Source organism: Vitis vinifera, chromosome 10 (genome assembly GCF_030704535.1).
Source record: "Vitis vinifera cultivar Pinot Noir 40024 chromosome 10, ASM3070453v1".
Lineage (NCBI taxonomy): Eukaryota > Viridiplantae > Streptophyta > Magnoliopsida > Vitales > Vitaceae > Vitis > Vitis vinifera.
Genome location: NC_081814.1, coordinates 12,063,636 through 12,089,227, shown reverse-complemented (window position 1 = coordinate 12,089,227; position 25,592 = coordinate 12,063,636). Strand labels below are relative to the sequence as shown.

The 25,592-nt window shown below is 35.2% G+C and overlaps 1 protein-coding gene across 2 annotated transcripts in view; it reads left to right on the top strand.

Annotated features, from left to right (window-relative positions):
- Positions 1-6,966: 6,966 nt before the first annotated feature.
- LOC100251522 (protein PLASTID TRANSCRIPTIONALLY ACTIVE 12, chloroplastic) overlaps positions 6,967-25,592 on the top strand; it is a 37,112-nt gene continuing 18,486 nt past the window's right edge. The window contains exons 1-2 of one of the 2 annotated variants that reach the window (XM_010657393.2): positions 6,967-7,138; positions 7,423-7,494. In XM_010657393.2, the coding sequence (XP_010655695.1) occupies positions 7,441-7,494 (54 nt within the window). In that variant the 5' untranslated portion in view covers positions 6,967-7,138; positions 7,423-7,440. The remainder of the gene's footprint in view (positions 7,139-7,422; positions 7,495-25,592) is intronic. The other variant, XM_002272252.5, reaches the window with a different exon arrangement.

Here is a 25,592-nt window from a genome sequence, read left to right as displayed (position 1 = left end):
GGCTTCTTAACCTCTCATAGGGGTGATGCCACATTCACAATCCATATTAGGATAAAAATCCATAATTTGAATTAAAAGAAACTAAAAACAATACATTTAATAAAGAAAAAAAACAAACAAACCAAAGTTCTCGTCTTCTTCCACCTTCAATGTCCAACTCTCCAAAAAAATATCCAAGATCCCTAAAACCTAGAATTAAAAGAGTTTATATAATATCATCAATTACCTAACATGTGGCACACTCTCATTGGCCACTTATTACAAAAAAATAATTATCTAAAAATGTTTAAAAAATAATAAAATGGTGATTTCAAGTCGTGTGGGGTCCACTTAGGGCTGATGGAGTGCCCTAGATACAATTCCCAAAGTAGAGGGTGCTAAACATCAAAGTGGTAGTGGGTGAATTCCAAATTGGGGTCATTTCGAATTGGATTTCGAATTCATAATTTGAATTTCGAAATGACCCTTCAAGTTTGCATAGTTGTCTTCAAATAGCTATAACTTTTTCATTTCAACTTCAATTTGCACACCGTTTGAAGTGTTAGACTCTTGAATTCCCAAGATTCGAAATGATATATAGTGTGTCTAAAATGGACTTCAAAATGTTCTCAAAATTTATCCTCGAATTTAGAGTATATGTTGCCACCAGATTTTAAGTTTGAAATTTCCATGCAGCTGAATCTTGTTTCATGCCTCATTTCCCATATTTTCTTGCCTTCTTTCTTACTCCATAATGGTCATTTCTCATCTTCCAAACTCATGATATACTCGTCTTACCATTTCTCATGGTCCATGAGTCTTGACTCACTTATTTCCTCATATAACCCTTTCTTGATCTTTCAAAATTTAAAGTGATTCAACTTGCAGCATTTTCCTCTGTTGAACTTGAGATAAATTTCCAAAGTACAAGTTAAACTCATGGCTAGGGTCTTAGCATTGATTTAGGTCAAGTTAGGTGATTTGAATGTTCTTTGGTACACAAATCATATCGAATATGTGTCATTAGAGCACATATTTTGGCTCCAATCAACTATATATGCTCTTGTTGCTACCTAAAATCCATTCCTTAGAATGAGTCAAAGAACTTCAACTTGAAATTTTTATACATGTGTGTCTATAGTAAAATCTATGTGTGGCTCCTAGCATCACCTCATCGATGGTGTTTATAATAACCTATAAAATGTAACATATGTTTAACTACACAATGATCCCCTAACTAAAAGCCTATAATATACATTAAATCATGTGTCATTAAATAAACAAACATGTATAACTAAGATAGTTATATCATACTTTTGACAATTAATCTTTAAAGTCTATTATACTACATGAATTTGCACCTAGAATAGTCACCAAACATTGAACAAAGAATGTCCACGTGTCTTTATTTTCACTTGACAACACCCAATAGAACATTGAATAGGCCATTATTCCCATCCAAAGTATTGCAACTACTAGAACACTTCCATGTCGCTCCTTCAGGTGACATCCATCCAATCCTATGAAAGGTCTATATCCATATATAAAGCCACTCTTCATATTCTTGAATGAAATAAACAACCTTTTGAATGCAACAACAAAATCTAAAGTTTCCCTATAAGTAACAATTTTTATTAAAGATCCAGGATTTGTCGCCCTTATTAACCTAATGTACATTTGAAGCTTTGGATATGACTTACAATGTGATTCTTCATCCTTGTCCTTTGCCCTCCATCTAAACCTATAAAGCTACATCTTGGCTTGTTACCATAACTTCTTTTCAATTCTTAAGTTTAAGATACTTTTTTGGTCTCCCGTTTAATTTTTAGCTCATCCATGAAAAGGACACATTTGAATTTTTTTAAAGAATAACACCATTGTGCATCTTTGTCGTTAACTTAATAATTAAGTCATCTCATTAGCAATAAGACAAGTATGAATTCTCCAATGCCTTCAATTGCACACTTTGCAACCACTCTAGTTCTCACATTCTTTAACCTCCTTATTTCAAACCTCATGGATCACAAAATCCCTCAACGTAGCTCTAAACCCACGCACATTTTCAAATAATTGACCCTCCTTCAATTCTATCTTACCACTTTCATCATATTTGGATGTCTTTTCTCCAATACCATTTTTATGCCATAACCAGCTTATCCGCTTCCTGAGGTAAAACTATACTCAACCTTATTATCGTCATCAATGGATTCATACCATGATAAGTCATTATTAATATGGAACATATTTTTTCCATTGTTTGTCTCACTTAACCTATCACCCTATGAGCTCTCATCTACATGACTTGGTGGACAATACATAGTATCATCATTCTCACCATTGATGCCAAATTCTTCATCCTCATCAACATGCTCGTAGTCATCCTCAATACTATCTTTATTATCATCATCACCATCATTATCAACTACTATATCTACATCCTCAACTTCACCCATACTCTCAATCCTTAAATCTTTTGTGAATCCCTGGCTACCCTTCCTCCCACCACTCTAAAATCCTATGCCATCACCATCTTTCGAATTAGGCCTCCACCCCATGGTAAATCTTTAATAAATAAATAAATTATAATTATCTTATTTTAAATTTCATTAAACTAATTGTAGAAAATATAAATCGTCATAATAATTTTCTTGACAAGGTTTTTCATATCTATTGTATAATAATTAAATATCAAAGAAATATGAACTTGTAAATAAAATTATAAATATTTTTAAATAAAAAAATAATTATATATATGAATGTATGGTGAATTTATGGGCTTTCTCTACTTCAATTATTACAAATTAGGTATGTTTAAAAAGTGGTCCCAAAGAAGGTACAGTGCGTATATATATGGCCCTTTTTTTATTTGATTAGTGTGACTTCTTATTATGCATGAAATACAGGGGTGTTTGACAATATTGGAAATGAGTGTTGAAAAAGTTGTCAAACACATAGAAATAGGGTTTGTTGTTTGATAATTCAATTAGGCGTATTTAAAAAGCCCTCCATGTTAGAGACGTTTAATAGGCTCCCAAACTTACCGCTTAATCTTAAACAAGCTGGAGTCTCTCAATTGGCTTTTCTGATTTGATTGATTGATTCTATATGCGTGAGTAATAGGTGGTGTATGATGATGAAGTTGAAAAAGTTTGATGCAAATTTCCATGTATGGAGAATGATTGGATGGTGTATGATAATAAAATAAATGCTCTGAAAAATGAATGATCTATTACGTCAAGTAATGATTAATGAACAAATAAATCATGTAAATGATTAATAAACAATTAAGCCATGTAAGGTTAAATGACATGGGATAAGAGATAAAGATTTGATATTCTAAATCATATCTTATTGATAATAAGATAAGATCAATTATCTCATCATTTATATTAAGATATATTTAACTAAAAATCATATATGATAAATAATAAAATGTATTATTCACTTTATATATATTATATTTCATTTCATTTTCTATTTATTTTTTAAACTTAATATAAAAGTATAACATAATATATCCAATCATATACATTAACGTAAGATTTTTATTTGATATCATATGATGGACTTATTATATCTTGCCAACCAAATATAGGTCTGAATCCATATATCATTGACTATATATAATATGAGATACGATAAGAAGATATCATATCTTATCCCATATTTGATTAGTTCGGAATATAATAAATTATCTTATTACTTATTCATCTCATATTCAACCAAACACCATAAATTATAAATTATCTAACTTCTTTTTCCTATTCTTTTTGTCTAGGATATGTTAATCTTGAGATATAGGATATACATATAGCATATATCATAAATTTATTCTTTTCAACAATTTTTTATTTTTTAAATTACTTATTTGGCAAAACAAATAATTTTGATCAAAAAATAAATTTATAGTTAAAAAAAACTAAAAAAATATGTATAAATTTATAGTTAAATAATACTAATATATGTATTATATATATATACATAATTTATAAAATTTATAAAATTTTTAGATATTTTAATCATAAATATTATTTACAAATAAATAAAGAATTATTTACTAAATTTTAAGTTATCAATCAATTTCTAAATAACACTAAAAATGAGAGAGAATTAATTTATATTTTTAATAGCAAATAGTGGAATATGTTATAAAATATGATATTTTGTACCAATATGGTAACTTGTGGATGATCATCCATAAATATCTTGTATAACTCCCTATAAAATGGAAGGATCCCTAATGAAATTTCGATTGAGTTTTTCTGTGAATTACATTATCTCTTTCTTGTTTTCTTCTTCTCTCACTTTATTTTACAACACGTTATCAACACGAATAATCTCTATAAAATAAATATAAAGATTTTTCTCTATTAAGAGAAATAAGAAAAGATGTTATTCTCTTTAGAGAAATAGAAAGACGTTCTTCCCTTCAAAGAAATAGAAATACTTTTTATCTTTTTTTCTCACAAAAAGGTATGTGATAAACTTATATCATGATTTTCTACTTTATTACCCTTTGACTCTCTATTTTCATTTATTTTATTTGAATGCATAAATATGTACGGTCCCTATAACCAGAAGTTATAAGATAAATTATAAATTATGGGGTAAATTCATAACCAAAAGTTATGAAAAAAATATGTGCAATTCCTATATCCAAAAGTTATGGGAAAAATTACAAAATTACAAATATATGACCAGAAGTTATGTATATGATCCCTAATTATTTGTTTTTAATTATACAATATAACTGGAAGTTATACAAAATAGCATTATATAGCCGAAAGCTATAAAATGAATAGTTCATACCTTGAAGTTATGCACAAATTTATACAAAAAACAGTTCATAGCCTGAAGTTATGTACAAATTTAAATATTTTCTTGTTTTGACAAAATAATCATAACCTGAAGCTATAAAAGATATTAACTTTTAATTTCTCTATTTTCTTTTAATTATATTGTGTAACTAAAAGTTATACATAAATAGTTTATAACCTGAAGCTATGTAAAAATTTATATATTTTCTTGTTTTGACAAAATAATTATAACTCAAAGTTATGAAAAATATTGACTTTTAATTTTTATTATGTACTCGCTTATTTTTCACAATAGGAATTATAGAAAACAATTTTTATTAACAATTGTTTCATAACCAGAACCTATGGATGCAATTTCTAATTATTTTGTATAACCAAAAGTTATACAAAATAAAATTGTCAATGAACAACTATGTACCTAGAAAATACATAATTTTTTAAATTTTGTTATATAACCAGAAGTTATATACATATTATTATTCATCTTGAAATTATGAAAATAAGAAAATTAATATTTTTTGGCCTAATCAAAGGTTATGTCAAAGTTGTAAATACGTACTTTTTTATAACTAGAAGTTATAAAGAACAGAATTGTTAACTAACAATTTTGTACAACTTTATGAAATTTATATAACCAAAAATTATAATGGAATATATTATAGCCTGAAGCTATGATAACAAGCGTAGAGATAATATTTACATATTATCATAATATTAATATTTTGTATATCAAGTTATACAAATAGGTAAGTGTTTGATAGTTTTTATAAATTTTTATTATTAGAAGTTATACTGTTATTAGTATAATTTTTTACATATAGATGTGGAATTTCGAATTGCATGAAAGTATGATATTTTTGTATTAGATGTGACAGTTTGGATTTTTTTTTATTCTAATTGTTTAATACACAATAATCTTTTGATTTAGAAAATTGAGATTTTTTTGGATAGATGTGAAATATATGACTTGGTTATATGATTAATAAATTGATTTTACATGTCAATTTTCTTTATAACATGTTTTTATGATTGAAAAATTTTGAATTATATAAAATGATATATATTATTGCATGTTACTACATATGGTATTTTTATTAATGCAATAATTTCATTATCCAAAAATAATTTTAAAATTACAATAAGTTTAACTATTGTTCTCAATATATTATGTTATATCTTTATATATATATTCAGATTGATTTGTAGTATTTCAATTAAAGTTTTGAGATAACAAGATGTTTTAAATCATGATATGTTCTCTTGAAATTTTGATTTATGAATTAATTTTTGCACATTGATTTAGATTATAATAATATTTTGAATAAAATTATTGATCTATCACTATAATTAGTTTGATTATTGAAATACTTCCTCGTTATTTCATGTATAAATTGTTCTAAACTTACGAAATCAAATGTGTGAGATTATTTAAGAAATACATAATTTTAAATTATATTTTTCATATTTGTTTTATTGTGTTATATATATTCTCATTGCTTTTACCTAACTTATTAAGTCAAGTCATCAGCAATGACTAATATTTTTTTATTAATTTTAACTGTTTCTCTATGATAATATTTCTTTAACTCTATAAAGATAAGGTCTTTATGACAATGTTTTATGACTTGTTATGAAACTCTCGTCCACTAATTGTATAACATTGATGACATACAATGTTAATATTATATCAAATAATAGAAACCTGATTAAATATATGTTTTTAAGATAAATCTTATTAATATAATTAGAAAATATGCATGTGAAAACACAATAAATAAATATATATATAGATATGTATAAATCAATGCATACAAAATATTAATTACTATACGAAGAAATCAAAACATGAAAAATGTGGAAATCAAACCTTTTTGACAAAGGTAATCTTAATATGATATTATTTTTAATTTGAGTGCGCCTTTATGCAAGTATATAAATATAGCATGGTAGCAGATTAAATTAAATTTATATATATATATATATATATATATATATATATATATATATTATTTACTTATTTTTTCCCTTATTTAAATAAGGGAGGTATTTAATAAAATTTTAAATAAATGGGTTCAGCGGAAATACCGGGGTGGTGAATGAAATTATTTTGGGATTTTTTATTAATTGTTAATTATCAATATTAACCCGGCTCGATATGACCGAACTGCCCATACAAAGTCGGAGGTTTCCAATTCGCAGGTTATCCACAACGGTACACAGACAGCTGTGTCAGTAAGTCTAAAACCCTAAAACCCAGAACCTAAAAAGGTTCATATTTTTACACTATAAATCCGAAACCCCAGAATCGGACTTCTCAGAGAGCATTTTCAAACCACCGCTGTGTAAGTTTTCTTTTGAGTATTTTTTTTTTTTTTTTTAATGGTTTGTTCTCTGTTCCAGTTTGGTACTTTTTGCAGATGCATTTGAAAATTTCTGAACAAAATTCAAATTTTCATTATGCATGTGTTAATGTGTTCGAATAATTATTGAGTTAAAAATGGGTTTAATTTTCGAATTGAATTTTTTTTGGTTTAAAGGGAACTTCGCTCTGTTATTTGCTTAAGCAGTTTGCAAGAACATGGGTGGATTTATTTCTTTAATTATTTGTTTTTTTTTTGTATGACAGATAGAGAAGACTGGGGATATGTTTTCTACAGATGGATTTGTTGTTGGAAAATCCAGTTTCCACCATTTTCAGGTTTGTTTTATTTTTTTTTCTAATCAAATTCTAATTCGCAGTGCAATAGTTTGATCTTCGGAGGAGTTATATGTGGCAGGAGAGTGTACTTTTGAGTGTTATTGGTTCTCGCTTCTCGGGAAGAATGAGAGAAAAGAAATGAAAATGAATTTCTTTTCTTATCATTTCGAAGTTTTTTCTTTACCTTGTTCGCATTATTTCCTAGACACAAATGGGGTTTTCATTTCCATTCAGAAGGAGAGAATGAAGACCTCCTTTGCTAAAGTAATCAGTCAAAAGAGGTAATAGATGGAGATGGCCCAAGTCATGGCAACTCTGAATGAAGGGAGAATATCATAGTGAGATTTAGAAGCTGTTGTGTGTTCATATTATTATATATGAACAACATGAATTATAAATTCTTGAAATAATTTTTTTTTTTCATTGCAGAAGAAAGGTAAATTACTAAAATTTTTAATTCTGACACTGCTAACCCATCCACTCCTTCAACTAGATTCACTTTCAACAGTGATAGATAGATGAGTAGATAGATGTAAGGTGAGTAATACTGCAAATTAATATTTATATTTTTTTAAATGTTACATATGATAAGGAATTGTCATATGATGTGAAAAACTGGAGTTTATTATTTAGCTAAAAATTGGCTTAGATAAGTTTTGTCTCATTTGACAATTGGCACTTAACACTTGCTACTCAAGTGTATCAAATGGGGCTTTCAAATAATAGTAGTAATCTTCTCAATTAGTGAGAGATGATTATGGGGTTGTTGTTTGGAAAAGCTATAAGGAAGGGGTGAGATATTTTCTTTAATAGAACCCCCTTTGAAGTGGGTAATGGTAGGAGTCTTAGTGTTTGGAAGGATGGATGGTATGGCCCCTTGTGTAATTCCTTTCCCTCCTTGTGTGTGTTGCCTTTGTCTAAGGAGACTTGGGTGACATATTTATGGGAAGATTTAGGAGTTTGGGGGGGGGGGGGGGGGGTTTCATTGGAATTTGTGCTTCTCTAGGCACTTTTTAACAATTGGGAGCTAGATGTTGTTGAGGCTTTTTTCTCAAGATTGCTGGTGAAGTTGGTTAGGAGAGAAGAAAACAATAGGGTTATCTAAGAGGATGCTAAAAAGGGGCCTGTTTTTAGTCAAATCTTTATCTTCAATCTTGGAACCTAGGAGGTCCATCTCCTTTCCCACAAACATTATTTGGAATCTATTGGTTTCATTCAAAGCGAGCTTTTTTGCTTAGGAAGCTAGTTGGGCAAAAGTTTTGACATGAGATCAACTCCAGGAACTTTGTAAACTTGAAGGGGGGGGGGGGGGTGGGGAGGAGTCTTTTGATCATATTCTAAAAAAATATACCAAAGGAAGGATTCTATGGCAACTATTGTTATTAAGTTGATCCCTTCTTCAATGAAAGATACATTGTTAAGTTGGCATGGCTCCTTTGTAGGGAAGAAAAGGAAGAAGGTGCGAAGAGCCTCTTCTCTTTGCATTTTTTAGACAATTGCATGGGAACAAAATCAAAGACCTTTTGAAAATGTGAAACACACTTATTAAAAGTTGAACCATTCATTTATTTGTGATCTTTTAGCTTGGGTTAGCGTGTACATAAGAGAACACTAGATGCCTTTGATTGATTTGGTTGACTGGGAGAGGTTTTGTTGAGAGGGTGGTTTTTTGTGACTTCTCTTTTGAGGTCTTTCTTTTAGGTGTCCCATGTATACGATCTATATATTTTGTTGTACTTTTTATGTTAATAATTCATACATGTCTATCTTTACCTATCAATAATAATAATAATAATAGCCTTCTCAATTTTATGCAAATTGAACAACTTTGGAAGTGGAACATATTAAGGATATTCTTCAATGAAAGATTCTATGGCAACTATTGTTATTAAGTTGATCCCTTCTTCAATGAAAGATACATTGTTAAGTTGGCATGGCTCCTTTGTAGGGAAGAAAAGGAAGAAGGTGCGAAGAGCCTCTTCTCTTTGCATTTTTTAGACAATTGCATGGGAACAAAATCAAAGACCTTTTGAAAATGTGAAACACACTTATTAAAAGTTAAAACATTCATTTATTTGTGATCTTTTAGCTTGGGTTAGCGTGTACATAAGAGAACACTAGATGCCTTTGATTGATTTGGTTGATTGGGAGAGGTTTTGTTGAGAGGGTGGTTTTTTGTGACTTCTCTTTTGAGGTCTTTCTTTTAGGTGCCCCATGTATACGATCTATATATTTTGTTGTACTTTTTATGTTAATAATTCATACATGTCTATCTTTACCTATCAATAATAATAATAATAATAGCCTTCTCAATTTTATGCAAATTGAACAACTTTGGAAGTGGAACATATTAAGGATATTCTTCAATGTGGAGCTTGATTATCTCCATGGAACTTAAACTTGCACTTTCCCAAATAAATATGGAACCTTATATCTTCAAGTCATCCCTAAGTTTGTGAAATAAATGGTGAGTAGTTGATATCTCTAAGGGCTGATGAAGGAGATTTTTTTTTTCTTTTCAAAAACATAAAATCCACAACAACAAATAGTTGTATGGGATGACAACTTCTTCTCTATTTTTAGTAAGAATATTTTGCTATTTAATGGGAATTTCTTTTGTAGTTGATTGTTGTTTGTTAGTATATTCTGGCACAGAGTAATGTGGTATGAGCAGATGACCATATGCATTCTTTTTTCCTATTTATCAATTTCATGAGTGGCAACCATGAGGTGTGGCAAATTGGGAAGATAGATTCATGTCTCAATGAAATCTATCATGCAATTAATGATGTTTCCTAATCTTCTTATGCCTTTGGATTTTATGTATTTTCCAACTTGTTGAAATATATTAGTTTTTACAAGTGAATGATTTGAAATATGAAGGATCTTAAATCTCCAAGTTCCCAAGTTTGAGTTTGTAAAAGAGCTATGAGGAAAGGTTAGGTGTTAGTGCATTTGAAGTCATTTAAACTGAAGGTTTTAGAGTCCAAAGGCGGCTTGCAAGAAAGATTATTGAAAAGGGTAAAGGCTTTTCTAGGTGGATTAGGTTTGGGTCATTGGGGCTTCCTGGTTTTGGGCTGGTTGAAAGGATGTTGCGTAGGGAAAACTAAGCCGTAAACCTTGATGGCGGAGTTGAAGGAAGATATAAGGTTGCTTAGACTTGGAGCTTAGTCAAGATGGTAGGTAGTTTCCTCCTTTGTTACATGTTTTTAGAGGAATCCAAGTAGTTTTACGCACTCATTCTTAAGGGCCTAATCCTTCTAGGCTTAGAGGTTGGGGGTGGGTTTGGTAAAGAAGCTAAAGATTTTGAGAGTTTAAAGAATGAGGATTCCTTGATAGTCCTTTCTTTGGTCAAGGATTGTTTTGTTGGTTCTTGTTAGCTTGTATTCTCGATTAAGGAAGGGAGGGGGGTTTAAATAGGTAGTACTCACTTATAAACTCTTCACAATCATGACCTTGATGCTTGTTCAACTTGTGGGAAAGAACCTGTTGCTCCACAGGGGAAAAAAAAACTCATCAAGGCGTGTTTCTTTTTTGTTTGTGACAACACATTTGGTGTAGCAGCTAGTAGTAAATTTGCATTTTCACCTGCACTACTATGATTGGAGCCATTACAGTGCTCATGATTTTCTTTTTGTCTCTCTTAAGTACAAACTTGCAAGGATGTTTTCTTATCCTTGGTAGTTCTAGTTGCCTGTTGGTATAGTAAATTTTCATTAAATTCTTACCGATAAAATTCCCAAAAAAAAAGAGCCTGGGTATTCTGTGTCCATAGCAGCATCATGACGTCTTCTGTGCATGATCTTTCTGGTTAAGAAATGGCTGCTAAGAGAGGAGGCAGATGTTGGTTTGCAGTAGAATCAAAGTCTTATGAAATCACGGCGGAGGTGACTGGGGAGAGACCTAAGGGTATCATTGTGGAAAGAAGCAAAGGATATACCTCATGGATCAGATTTGGAAGCATCAGTTTATGTTGCTTATTGGAAGGAGTGGAGGCTTGTTGCAGGGGAGTGTTGATGCTAGGCCATGTTAAAAGTTGGGAAGATGGAGGAAGAAGGTATAAGTTGGAGATCCGTGAAAACAAGGCTGGTAGGTATATTTTATGCTCTGTGGTTGACTTGGAATCAAAGAGATTTTGTTTAGTGTTTCCAGAAGGAAAAAGTGTTTTGGGAGGATGGGTATTGTTGGCCGAAAAACTTCGTTTTCTTGGAGTTGGGTCTCAGGAGGAGTCCAAGGGAACTGCTGCATTTTATGGGACAGGGTGTTCAGATGGGGAATATGTGAGGAAAGCCAAAAAATCCTATGTTGAAGCCGTGAAAACAAGAGGGAAGAAGTTTGGGGAGGCAGTGTGGCTTCAACTAGGGGAGGAAGAAGTGTCAAATGAAAGGAAATTCCTGGGACGATGTCTGGTGGGAAGATGGGGACAATCCTCAATGTTGGACCCAGATATGCAAGCTTTCGAAAGTTGGGGGAGATCTGTGTGGAATACTAAAGGAGGGGTGAAGTTTTCGAGGTTGGGAGGCCCTCTGTTGTTAATAGAGTTTGAGACTAAAGAGGAGGCAGAAAAGGTGTTGTTAAGAGGACATCGGTGGTTTAAGGAATCATTCTTGAGCTTGGAAAGGTGGGACCCAAAGGTGGGGTGTTCTATTAATGGCGAGAGGGATAAGAGTGTCTGGGTGAGAGTTATGGGAATGCCGTTGCATTTTTGGAGTCAGGAGATACTCAGAAAAATCGGTGACTGTTGCGGGGGGTTCCTCGCAGTGGATGAAGACACTGCAAATTTTAAGGAATTAAAATGGGCCAGACTATTAGTGAGATCGGAAGGCTTAGAGTGGCCGAACTCACTGCAAGTGGCAGTCGGGTCGGTCTGTTATTCTCTACAACTATGGTGGGAGGTGAAACCAGGGCTGACGGCAGTGGTTCCGGCGACTAGAAACGAGATGGGCAACGAGCGAGAGGTTAGGGATGAAGGAGAAGGAGATTCACGCGCTGGTTTCAAAAAGGCCAATGTACGGACGCATGGAGAACCTGCAAAAGTGGACGTGCCGTGTGAAAATGATGAAGGGGGATGCAGCAAGGCAGCTGCGTTCTCTGAAGCGCTGTCGGAAAAGGTAGCAGATGGAGTCGGGTCCACAGCCAGCCAGCACATAACGTGGGGGAAGAATACTATTTGCGGGCCTGGGAAATCCCTCGTGTTGGGCCGGCAAATGATGGTGGACTTGGGGCGAAGGCCCAAGGAGAAAGGCCAAGTGACTGAAGGCCAAATAGAATTAATGAAAATGGGCCGGCCCAAGTCTCCATCTTATAAAGACTCTGAGGTGGAGATGGATCGATCCAGAGAAGCTAGGGCTCCCGTCGGGGGATTGGGCGTCAGTGGAGAACTTGAGGGGGAGATGGTAGGAGCTCAGATGGGGTCGCGTTCACCGGCCGTCAATCTTACAGTGTTCACCAACGAAGCCTTGATGGAGGAAGCGTCCAGGTACTCAGACCAATCTTCTTGTTCTCTGTATTCTTTGGGGAAGCGGGATATTTCTCTTTCTTCTACTCCTTCTGGTCGAAATGGGGAAAGTGTAGCCAGGACTGGGGTCATCATTCAGAGCAGTAGCTCTGTTGAAGCTGGGGGTGCAGTTATGGGTCCGTTAAGGATGATATGGGCGGATGGAAGGGAGGCCGAGGTATTGGACAGTGCGGGTAGGGAAGTAGGGGCTTTCGGAGAGAAAACAGAGGGGGATACGAATAGGACCATCCATGAGGATATGGAGGAGAGGGAAGAAGAGGAGGAACCTTGTTGGCAATCTAGTAGTCTGGCTAAGTTTAGCCGCTATATTGGAATGCCGACGGAGGGATTTGAAGGGGAAATTTTGTTTTTACTGAAAAGAATGAAAGAAAGGAAGATTCAGAAAGGACAAATGGACGGCAGAAAAAGCAAAAAATTGAAGTCGTCCAAATTTGAAAGAGAATTGAGGAAATTGGAATGGACAGTGAACTATATTGGAGAAGGAGGAGGAGAAGAAGGGGTAAACACGTGCAGGTCTAAATGAAGTTCCGGATGCTCACTTGGAATGTAAGAGGGGCCAATAATTGTGACAAGAGGAAGGTTATAAAAGCTTTGATAAAGAAGCATAAGGTGGACCTGGTTTGCCTTCAGGAAACTAAGATACAAGAAATGTCAAAGGGTATTATTTGCAGCCTAGGGGTGGGAAGATATCTTGACTGGGGGGCAGTGGACTCAAGAGGGGCAGCTGGTGGTATAGTGGTGTTTTGGGACAACAGAGTATTGGAATTGGTTGATATTCATAAAGGTGGGTGTTCCATTTCATGTATTTTTAAGAACAGCGAGGACGGATTCATGTGGATGTTTACAGGGGTATATGGCCCAATTCTGAGGAGAGAAAGGGAGAGTTTTTGGGAGGAGTTGGGGGCCATTAAAGGGCTCTGGAATGGGCCATGGTGTGCTGCAGGGGATTTTAATGCCATCCTGAGTCCAGAAGAGCGCAACAGGGGGGGGAGACTGAATTCGAACATGAGAAGGTTCGTAGAAATCATTGAAGACTTAGAGTTAAAGGACGTGCCTTTAGTCGGGGGTCCCTTTACTTGGAGTGGAGGGGTGAACAATCAGTCCTTCTCAAGGCTGGATAGGTTCTTAATTAATGAGGGCTGGGACAACCACTTTGGTGACGTGCGGCAGTGTGTCCTTCCAAGGCCAGTCTCTGATCATTTTCCGGTTCTGCTGGATGTAGGGGGTGGGAGAAGAGGCCCTTCCCCTTTTAGATTTGAAAACATGTGGTTGAAAGTGGAAGGTGTTAAGGAGCTTATGAAGTCTTGGTGGGAGGGGGGTAGATTCAATGGATCAGCAAGCTTTATTTTGGCTGAAAAAATAAAAGTTCTGAAGGCTAAGCTAAAGGAGTGGAATAGAGACACATTCGGCAGGATTGAGCTCAGAAAAAATGCGGCGTTGGAGCAGGTGCAGTTTTGGGATGCAAAGGAGAAAATGAGCAGACTGAACTTGGAAGAGCTGGAAGCTAGGAAAGAAGCGAGGGAAGATTATAAAAAATGGGTGTTACTTGAAGAAATCAGTTGGAGGCAAAAATCTAGGGAAGTGTGGCTGAAAGAGGGGGACAGAAATACGGGTTATTTCCACAAAATGGCTAATGCTCATAGGAGGAGGAATAATGTGGACAGAATCAAGATTAATGGAGCTTGGTGCTTAGAGGAGAATGAAATTAGGGAAGGGATTGGCAATGCTTTTAAGTTGCTGCTGTCCAGTTCGGGGGACTGGCGTCCTTCCATATCCGGGCTGCAGTTAGAGACTCTGGATCAGTTGGATGCTAGTACTTTGGAGAGCCCGTTCACGGAAGAGGAGGTGTACAATGCTTTGTTGAGTTGCAATGGGGATAAAGCTCCGGGACCAGATGGACTTTCTATGGCTTTTTGGCAGTTTGCTTGGGATTTTGTGAAGGAGGATGTGTTGTGTTTTTTCAAGGAATTCTATGAAAATGGAAAATTTGTTAAGAGCCTAAATGCAACTTTTTTGGTCTTAATTCCAAAAAAAGTGGGAGCAGAAGATTTGGGGGATTTTAGGCCCATAAGCCTGGTGGGAAGCTTATATAAGTGGTTGGCCAAGGTCCTAGCCAATAGGCTAAAAAAGGTGGTTGGAAAGGTGATCTCCAAGGCCCAAGGGGCGTTTGTGGAAGGGAGACAAATCCTAGACGCAGTGTTGATAGCTAATGAAGCCATTGATTCGACTCTGAAAAATAATGAGAGTGCCATCTTGTGTAAATTGGACATAGCGAAGGCCTATGATAATGTGGACTGGACTTTTATTCTCACAGTTATGCAGAAAATGGGTTTTGGGGATAAATGGATTAGGTGGATAAAATGGTGCATCTCCACTGCAAGTTTTTCTGTATTGGTAAATGGAACCCCTACAGGCTTTTTCCAAAGCTCAAAGGGATTGAGGCAGGGTGATCCCCTTTCCCCTTATCTTTTTGTTATAGCAATGGAGGTTTTTAGTGCTTTCCTCCAAAGGGCTGTAGTGGGAGGTTATTTATCGGGGTGTAGGGTAAAGGGGAGAAGTGAAGAAGGGGTCCTTATATCCCATTTGTTGTTCGCCGATGATACTCTGGTGTTCTGTAAGCCGTCTCAAGACCATTTGACTTATCTTAGTTGGCTACTTATGTGGTTTGAGGCCGCTTCGGGATTGAGAATAAATTTGGATAAAAGTGAACTCATCCCTGTAGGAAGGGTAGAGAATATGGATGACCTTGCTTGGGAGTTTGGTTGCAAAGTGGGTAGCTTGCCGTCCACATATTTGGGGATGCCTTTGGGGGCTTCTTTCAAATCAACATCAGTTTGGGATGGAGTGGAAGAACGCTTCCGTAAAAGGCTAGGAATGTGGAAGAGACAATATTTATCCAAGGGAGGGAGGACGACTTTAATTCGAAGCACGTTATCGAATTTACCAATCTATCTTATGTCTTTGTTGTGGTTACCGAGTGTAGTCAGACGGAGACTAGAAAAGATTCAAAGGGACTTCCTTTGGGGTGGGGGTAATTTGGAGCGAAAGCCTCATCTAGTAAGATGGGAGGTGGTGTGCTTAAGTAAGAAGAAAGGGGGCTTAGGGGTAAAAAACCTATCTATTCTCAACAAGGCTCTTCTTGCTAAATGGAATTGGCGGTTTGCTAATGAGAGAGAAGCCTTATGGAATCAAGTGATTAGAGGGAAATATGGAGAAGAGAGAGGGGGTTGGGCCTCTCGGGAAGTGAGAGAGGCTCATGGCTTGGGGTTGTGGAAAGGGATAAGGATGGATTGGGAATTAGTGAGCAATAGGATGGTCTTCATTGTTGGTAATGGTAGGAGGGTGAGGTTCTGGAGAGATAAATGGTGTGGGGACTCTCCTTTGTGTTCGTCTTTCCCGTCTCTATTTGCTTTGACTGTTGATAAGGAAGAAAGTGTGGCAGATGTTTGGGATTCCTTGGCGGAGGGGGGATGGGGGGGTTGGAATCCATGCTTTTTAAGAGCTTTCAATGATTGGGAGATAGAGGAAGCATCAAGTTTTATGGAGCAGTTACATCGTAGTAGAGTTATTGAGGTTGTGGAGGACAGGGTATCATGGACTGAAACTAAGAGTGGTAATTTCTCGGTTAAATCTCTATACTTGGCCATGGAAGCGGGGGGGTCGGCTCGGTTTCCTTCTAGCCTTATTTGGAATGCGAATGTGCAGCCCAAGATCAGTTTTTTTGTATGGGAGGCTACGTGGGGCAAAGCACTAACCTTGGACAAGGTGCAGAAAAGAGGATGGGCTTTGGCAAATAGATGTTTTTTGTGTCTTGAGAATGAGGAGACCATAGATCATCTTCTTCTTCATTGCTCAAGAACAAAGGTTTTATGGGATCTTCTTTTTACTGTTTTTGGGGTATCTTGGGTGTTGCCTTATTCTGTTAAGGAAACCCTTCTAAGCTGGCATGGATCTTTTGTGGGCAAAAAGCGTAAGAAGGTGTGGAGAGCGGCTCCTTTGCACATTTTTTGGACGGTTTGGAAGGAGAGGAATCGGTTGGCCTTCAAGGATGATACGTTGTCAATTCAAAGATTGAAATACTCTTTTATTTTTTCTCTTTGGGCTGAAACAAAAGTGTTCATAGTTGATTGCCCTCTAACTATAGCTAATTTTATTGATTGGATGGGCTCTAATTAGGGGTGTATGTTGGGGCTTTTTGTTTCTTTTAGTATTCTCTTGAAGGAGGGTGTATAGGTTTGTATTTCTTGAGCTGCCTTCTTGGTGTCTCTTTTTAATAGAATCTCTTTTACCTATCAAAAAAAAAAAATAGGTAGTACTCACAATTTTTATGCTCAAATGGAATATCTTAAATTAATTAATTTCTAGGTTTATCTTAGATTGATTAAATTAAATCAATTACCGCATTTTTTTATTATTGGGATCAACGTTTTAAAAGGCTAAAGGCAATCTTAAGGCATTTTGCCTAAATGAGATGAGACATAAGCCTCGAGGCAGAATAAGGCATAAGCCTCAACTTAAACAAATAAATAATAAAAAATTATCAAAAAATTTTAAAAATACTCATAAAGTCATAATAAAATTGAGTAATAAAAAAGACATAAACTTCATATGATAAAATTAATTATTTTTTATTGTTAAGAGTTTTAATTTAGTTCCTTTTTCTCTCATATAATTTAGCTCTCTTTCATAGTTTTACCAAATAATTTTCAACATTATTGTTGCTATCACTGGGATCCTCCAAGGTATATAATTGTATCCTATTGCTATATATATATATATATAGATATATATTTGATAAGTAAGTAAAAGTATTATATTAAAAAAAAGGTGCTAAAATAACAGCCCAAAATGTACAAGAGAAGGATACTCACCCTTACAGCTGAAACAAAAAAGAAAACTGTCCAAATAAGATGTTCATGTACAAAAAACAACCCCTTCTTCAACAAGATCCCACCCAATCAATAAAATCTATTAACGTCGAAGGACCATCTTTTATAAATAGTTTGGTCTCTGACCATTACCCACCACAAAAGACAGCTAGTGCTAACAAGGTGGTCAAGATTCCTAATTGTTTTCCACAACCCTACTCCAAAACACTCCCTAACCTCACGAGAACACCACCCACCTCAATCCTCCCCATATTTCCCCCTTATAACTTGGTTCCAAAAAGCCTCTCTTTTAGTTGCAAAACGTCATGTCCATTTTCCAAGGAGAGCCTTGTTGAGCAGAGTAAGGCTCTTAACCTCTAGTCCCCTTTTTCTTTTATCTATGCAAACTATCAACCACCTCACTAAATGAGGTTTTCGCTCAAGAGCCCCATCTCCCCACGGAAAGTCCTTTTGAATCTGTTCCAGTCTCATTCTAACTACTCTTGGCAAATGGAGAATGGACATAAAATAAAGAGGCAAGCTGGACAAAGTACTACGAATCAATGTAATTCTCCCGCCCTTAGAGATATATTGTCACTTCCACATAGCCAATCTTTTACGGAAGCTTTCCTCAATATCATCCAAAGCTGCCACAGAATTAAAAGGAGCCCCCAACGGCATCCCCAAATAAGTGGACGGAAGACTTCCCACCTTGCAACCTAGCTTTTCAAGCCAAATCATCCACATTCTCCACCCTTCCCACCGGGATTAACTTGCTTAAATCCAAATTAACCTTCAACCCAAAGATTGCCTAAAACCACATCAACAACTAGTACAAAAACGTCATTTGCTCCTCCTACGCTTCACAAAAAATCAGTGTATCATCAGTAAACAGCAGGTGGGAGACCTTGACCCCTTCACCTCCTCTTCCTTGCACTTGACAAGCCGATAAAAAGCCACCACAAACTGCTCTCTTTAAAAGACAGCTAAGGGCTTCCATCGCTATCACCAAAAGGTAATTCGAAAGCGGGTCTCCCTGCCTTAGGCCCATAGAGCTTTGGAAAAAGCCCGAAGGTGTTCCGTTAACCAAAACGGAAAACCTAGTTGCGGATAAACACCACTTAATCCACCTTAACCACTTCACCCCAAACCCTATTTCTCCATAACTGTAAGCAAGAAAGACCACTCCACATGATCATAGACTTTCTCAATGTCTAACTTACATAGAATTGCCCCTCCATTGCGTTTCAAAATCGAGTTTATTACTTTATTTGCAATGAGCACTGCATCCAATATTTGCCTACCCTCTACAAATGCATTTTGGGTCTTGGAAATCACCTTAGCTAACACCCTCTTCAACCCATTAGCCAACACCTTGGCCAACCACTTGTACAACCCCCCCACCAAGCTAATTGGTCTAAAATCCCTCAAGTTCTTTGCCCTCCCTTTTTTCAAGATCAGAACTATAAAGGTAGCATTCAAACTGCACACAAAGTGACCCGACCTGTGAAATTCCCTGAAAAAATTCATCACCTCATTCTTCACAAACTCCCACGAAAACTGCCAAAATTGCATGGAAAACCAGTCCGGGCCTGAAGCTTTATCCCTGCTGAAACTCAACAATGCCCCATACACCTCCTTTGAAAAAGGCTTCTCCAGCCATGCCACCTCAGAATCATCCAGAATCTAGAAGGACAATCCACTAAGACTAGGTCTCTAATCACCCGAGGTAGAGAGCAAAAGCTGAAAAGCTCTACTTCCTCTATGATATATCCACCCCATTGGTGTTAATATCCATCCTTCCTTCTTTTTCTTCATCCACTAATTGTAGTGGTATGTTTTTTCCATCTATCAATAATTGGATTATATATGAGATTAACCACTAGGATAGTCAATAATTATCTTATTCTTCTTGATCTCTCTTTTTCCCTTCCATTTAAAAAGTTAATTGAAAGTCAAGTAAACCCTTATTTTGTAAAAGGTTCAACCAAGGAGGGACCCAATTCAAAATTCATGAAATCTATATCAAAAGTCCATAAAAGCATAGATGATAGAACCTACTAAAACTCATTCAATATTGAGACTTAAGCCTCTTATAAAATATATACTAAAAGCCTATAAAGTCCAAAAATCCTTTAAATATTTGAGGCTTAGACCTCAATAGTCTTGAGACTATAGCATCAAAGCTATAAACCTTGATAGGGTAAGGCTTAAGCCTCAATTACCCTAATTGAGGCTATAGCTAAGGCTAATTTGTAGAGCCTCACCTTGAGGCAAGCTTCAAGGCATGAGCCTCAATAGCCTTTTAAAACACAAATTGGTATTCAATTAGACCATTTAGATTAGCCCTATGAGAATTTATACAAATCTTAATATTCTAAAATAAATCCAATCACATATAAAACATCAAATATATGTGGAAAATTGCTTACAAAGGCTGTCACAACCCCTATATAATTGCAAAAACCATGGGTCTATCAACCTTAACAATAATCAGCTAAATCTAAAAAAATCTTACACAATTTTACTTGGCCCAAATGCTTTTTCCCACGAGTCTTATACCAACCAACATCTGCACATATTCTTCATATCCACAATGTAGCACTTTGCCATACTTCTTAGTGAATCGCCTCAAAACCATAGAGGCTTGGCGACTCTAATTCTTGACCTCTACTTTTCCTCTTTGAAAGGGCTTTCAAGCTTCTTTGACTGATATCTTGATTTTTGGAGTTTTAGAAACTAAGGCAAAATAAAAACATTTGTAGATTTTCTTAAGGTTTTCTATTTTGCAGCCTTAAAATGAGTTTTTAAAACCTTGTTATACCAAAACCCTATTTTTTTTAATTATATCAAATTAGGAAAACTTATTTTAGAAAAATAGGAATCTTTAATAATTAGAAAGAAATCAGACAAAAATACTCTAGGTACTTAAGTTATAACTAAACTATGAATTTTATAAAGTCATTATTTTGTTCTAATTTCAAATTTTAAAAATACTTGAGTTTCAACTCCTATGTCTTCAATTTGAATATGTCAATATAAGACTTATGGTAGGAAAGCAATCTTGAACCAATAATCTTTATAGCAGTATTGTTAACCTAATATAATACATCAACATTCTCTTCATTTGGCAATTTTGGGACAAAATAAAATCATTACACTAAGATTCCCTAAAACTCTCAAACTAAGATCCTAGATTCTCACTTACCCGTCAAAGAAAAAAAAAAGGATCCTAGAATCTTACTTAACTCAATCCTTTCTAAAATATCACTCAATACGAATAACACCAACCTTTGGTCTTTTTTCTTTCTCTACATGAACCTATCACTTGAAACACACTCAAACAACAATATACCTATGAACTGCATAGTGAGTAAGGAGAGGAAAAAAGAACAATGACAATGAAACATATGCCTCTTCCATAAACATGAGGCAAAGCAATATATCTCTTAGGAAAATAAATCAATATCTCCTCCTTTGGCAAAAAATAATTATATTTCTCACATGTAGTCATCAAAGATCGTCATAAAAATGATAGAGAAAGGAATAAAATCGCACATCCATCAAGTAGAGCATATTTCAGGAGATGGAGACAAAGAAGCTACTCTCCTACAATTACTCCTATAGGATGTGACGAGGTGAAAGTGATAGAAACTGAAAACATAAACTTGATTTTTGACAAAAATCACTTTCTAAAATCGATTTTAATCTCAAAAATTCATCTTAATGATTCTAAGTCAATAAAAGCAAAATTGCACTCTTTTCATCAAATTTCTGAAAAATAATAGGGTAAAAGTGAAATTCAATGCTCTCAATTGAAAACAACGTACTTCATCAATTATATGGAGTGTCAAATTAATCACACAATAGGAAAACATCCATAATTCAAGCTCAAAATGAATAAGATATCTATATTGTAAAGATCATATATGTAGGGAACAATATTGGCCAAGCTTCTTTTTCTAATGATTGAAAAACCACCCAAGCTTCCAAGAGTGTTGCTTCCACTACTTATTACAATGACCATGACTTTCTATCCTTGATTTTTCAAAAACGGTGGGACATGTGAGCCTTAGCTCAGGCATTTGTTTAATGAAATCACCTCTGCTGTCCCACTTCCTTCTATTAAAAAGGCAACCAGCCTTTGAACAAAAATGCCCTAAGAAGACTCTTCTTTATATATTACATAAGCCTAAAGTAGGTACCTTGAAAGTAGAACTCAACAACTTGTTAGGAGTAGGTTTTGGCTTTCTCCTTAGGAAAATAAAACTTCCATTGAAGCAAAGCAAATGAAAGGCTTTCATAAAAATTCTCATAGAATTGAGAATGAAGTTTTCATCATGCACATGCCAAATTATGATACTACTACATCTAATCTACCAAAAATCTCAATTGTTTCTATTTTTGGAATGAAATATTTATAGATTGTCATGAATAGGGTTAAACTTTACATTCTAGGGGATCAACTTATTGTTAATTACTTATTTCAGTAAATTCTTAAAACACCATTTAATCGATCTTATGAAATGCCATAATTGAAAACAATCAATTGGATTTCCTTTTAACTAGATTTTTGTTTAATGTTGCTTTATACTTTTCACATGAATCTACATATATATCACGTGATATTTGAATCCTCAACATACATACATACATACACACGCACACACGTGTGCGTCCGCACACACACACATATATATATATATGATTTCTAATTTCTTTTCATGTGGTGGTTAGAATAAATAAGCATCTGCCAGAGATTCCTTATTTAGGATTTAATACCACTTGTAAGTTTGTATTTTTTATCAAAAAACTACTGCGGAGGTGGGATGTTGAGTGGGTAGTACTCACAAGTTTTATGCCCAAATGGAATATCTTTAGTTAATAACTTTTATATCCATCTCACTTATCAATATATATATATATCTCAAATTGATTAAATTAAATCAATTATTACCTTTTTCTATTATTAGGATTCAATTATACCATTCTAATTAGACCTATGAGAATTTATAAAAGTTCTAATAATTCAAAATAAATCCAATCGCATAGATTGTCACAACCTTTGTAAATGCAAAAACTTGGGGTTTATCAGCCACAACAACAATCTACTAAATTTGAATGAATCATACACAGTTTTGGGTAGCTCAAATGCTTCTTCCCACAAGTCTTATACCGATAGACACCTACACATCCAAAATGTAGTACTCCACCATGCTCCTTTGTGGATCATCTCAAAACCGTATTTGAAGCTCAACAACTTGAATCAACCTCTATCTTTCTTCCTTGAAGGGCTTTCAAGTTTTTCTGATTGATATCTTGAATTTTGGAGTTTTAGGAACTAGGAAAGAACATTGGCACTTGTAGATTTTCCTAGGAATTTCTATTTCACACCTCCAAAATAAGTTTGTAAAATTTTTTTTATACAAACCTAGGTTTTTTAATTGCATCAAACTAGAAAAACTTATTTTAGAAAAATAAGAATCTTTAATAATTTTTTGGAAATATTCCAGACAAAAATACACAGGGCACTTAAGTTACAACTAAATTATGAATTCATAACCCCATATTTCCCTTCTAATTTCAAACTCAAAACATACTCACCTAAGTTTCAAATTTTGTGTCTTCAACTCAAATATGTCAATATTAGATTATTATGATAGTGAAGCAGTCCCAAACCAATAATCTTTGGAAAAAGTATTGCAAACTTAATCTAATATATTAATAGTTCTCATAGGGTCTCTATTAGGAGTTCAAGAATTTCTTTTATGTTGATATTGTTAAAAAGAACCCAAGGAATATTAGAGAGGCTCTTTAGCTTTGCCTTACTAAACTAAATAGTGGTATGTAGAAATAGATGTAGGGTGACCCATCTGCAATTCGCAGATGATACTATCCTATTTGCTAACCCTAGAGAGGAAGAATTGCAAACTCTCAAGAGTTTATTGTTAGTGTTTGGTCAAATCTCTGGGCTTAAGGTCAATCTTGACAAGAGTAATCTTTTTGGCATCAACCTTGATCAGAATCATCTTTCTAGGTTAGCGTTGCTGCTTGACTGCAAGGCTTCAGATTGGCCCATTCTTTATCTGGGTCTTCCTTTGGGAGGGAACCCAACTGCTTGTGGATTCTGGGATCCAGTGATTGAGAGAATCTCTAGGAGATTAGACGGATGGCAAAAGGCTTACTTATCTTTCGGTGGTAGGATAACTCTCCTACACTCTTGCCTTTCCCATATCCCTAGCTACTTCCTTTCCTTGTTTAAGAATTTAGCTTCAATGGCTGCAAAAATCGAGAGGATACAAAGGGACTTTCTATGGTCAGGGGTTGGGAAAGGTAAAAGAGATCATCTTGTTAGGTGGGAAGCAGTGTGCAAGCCGAGGGTTATAGGGGGTTTGGGGATTGGGAAGATTCCTTTAAGGAATCGTGCTCTTCTAGGGAAATGGTTGTGGAGGTTCCCTAGGGAGAGTACATCTCTTTGGCATCAAGTCATTCTTAGCATATACGGGACACACTCAAATGGTTGGGATGCCAATACTATAGTCAGATGGTCACACCGCTGTCCTTGGAAGGCCATAGCACAAGGCTTTCAGGATTTTTCCAAGTATACTCGATTTATCGTAGGAGATGGGGAAAGAATTCGCTTTTGGGAAGATTTGTGGTGGGGGGACCAAACTTTAAAAGACCAATATCCAAGACTATTTCGAGTAGTAATGGATAAAAATATTCCAATTTCTTCAATCCTTGGGTCGTCTCGCCCTTTCTCATGGAACTTTAATTTCTGTCGTAATCTATCCGATTCTGAGATAGAAGGTCTAGAACGCCTCATGCACTCTCTAGATTGTATGAACTTATCCACTTCCGTTTCAGACGCGAGATCATGGTCCTTATGTTCTTCAGGTTTGTTCACAGTCAAATCTTTCTTTACAGCCCTGTCCCAAATGCCTGATTCATCTCCATTTTTCCCCACTAAGTTTGTTTGGAAATCTCAAGTCCCTTTCAAAGTTAAGGCCTTTATCTGGCTTGTGGCACATAAGAAGGTGAATACCAATGACTTGCTACAATTGAGGAGACCCCACAAAGCTATTAGCCCTGACATATGTAAGTTGTGTATGGAACAAGGAGAATCAGCAGATCATCTCTTCCTCCATTGTTCAGTGACGTTGGGGTTGTGGCACAGACTTTTTCAACTAGCCAAGATGGATTGGGTTCCTCCGAAAAGCATTTCGGACATGATGTTTATCAATTACAAAGGATTTGGCAAGTCCAAGAGAGGGGTAATTCTATGGCAAAACGCAAGTATAGCGTTAATCTGGGTTGTGTGGCGGGAAAGAAACGTTAGGATATTTGAGGACAAGGCTAGGAATTCAGGGAATCTTTGGGATTCCATTCATTTCCTTGCGTCCTTTTGGGCGTTTTGTTCAGCGGGTTTTAAAGGCACCCCCCTTAACGTATTACAACTTGATTGGCTATCAGTGTGTAGTTCAAATAGTTCCAATGGGACGACCTAGTGTATTGTTATTTTTTCATGTTGTTTAGTTTTTCTTTTGGAGGGCGGATTCCTCATCCTCCTTTTGTACTTCTTTTCTATCAATATATTCTTGTGTGGTTTCCTATAAAAAAAAAAAAACTAAATAGTGGTATGCCCCTACTGCTATTGGGGCAAGTTGATTAAGAGGAAGATGGAGGAGTTAAAGATTTGTTTAGTAAGAAGC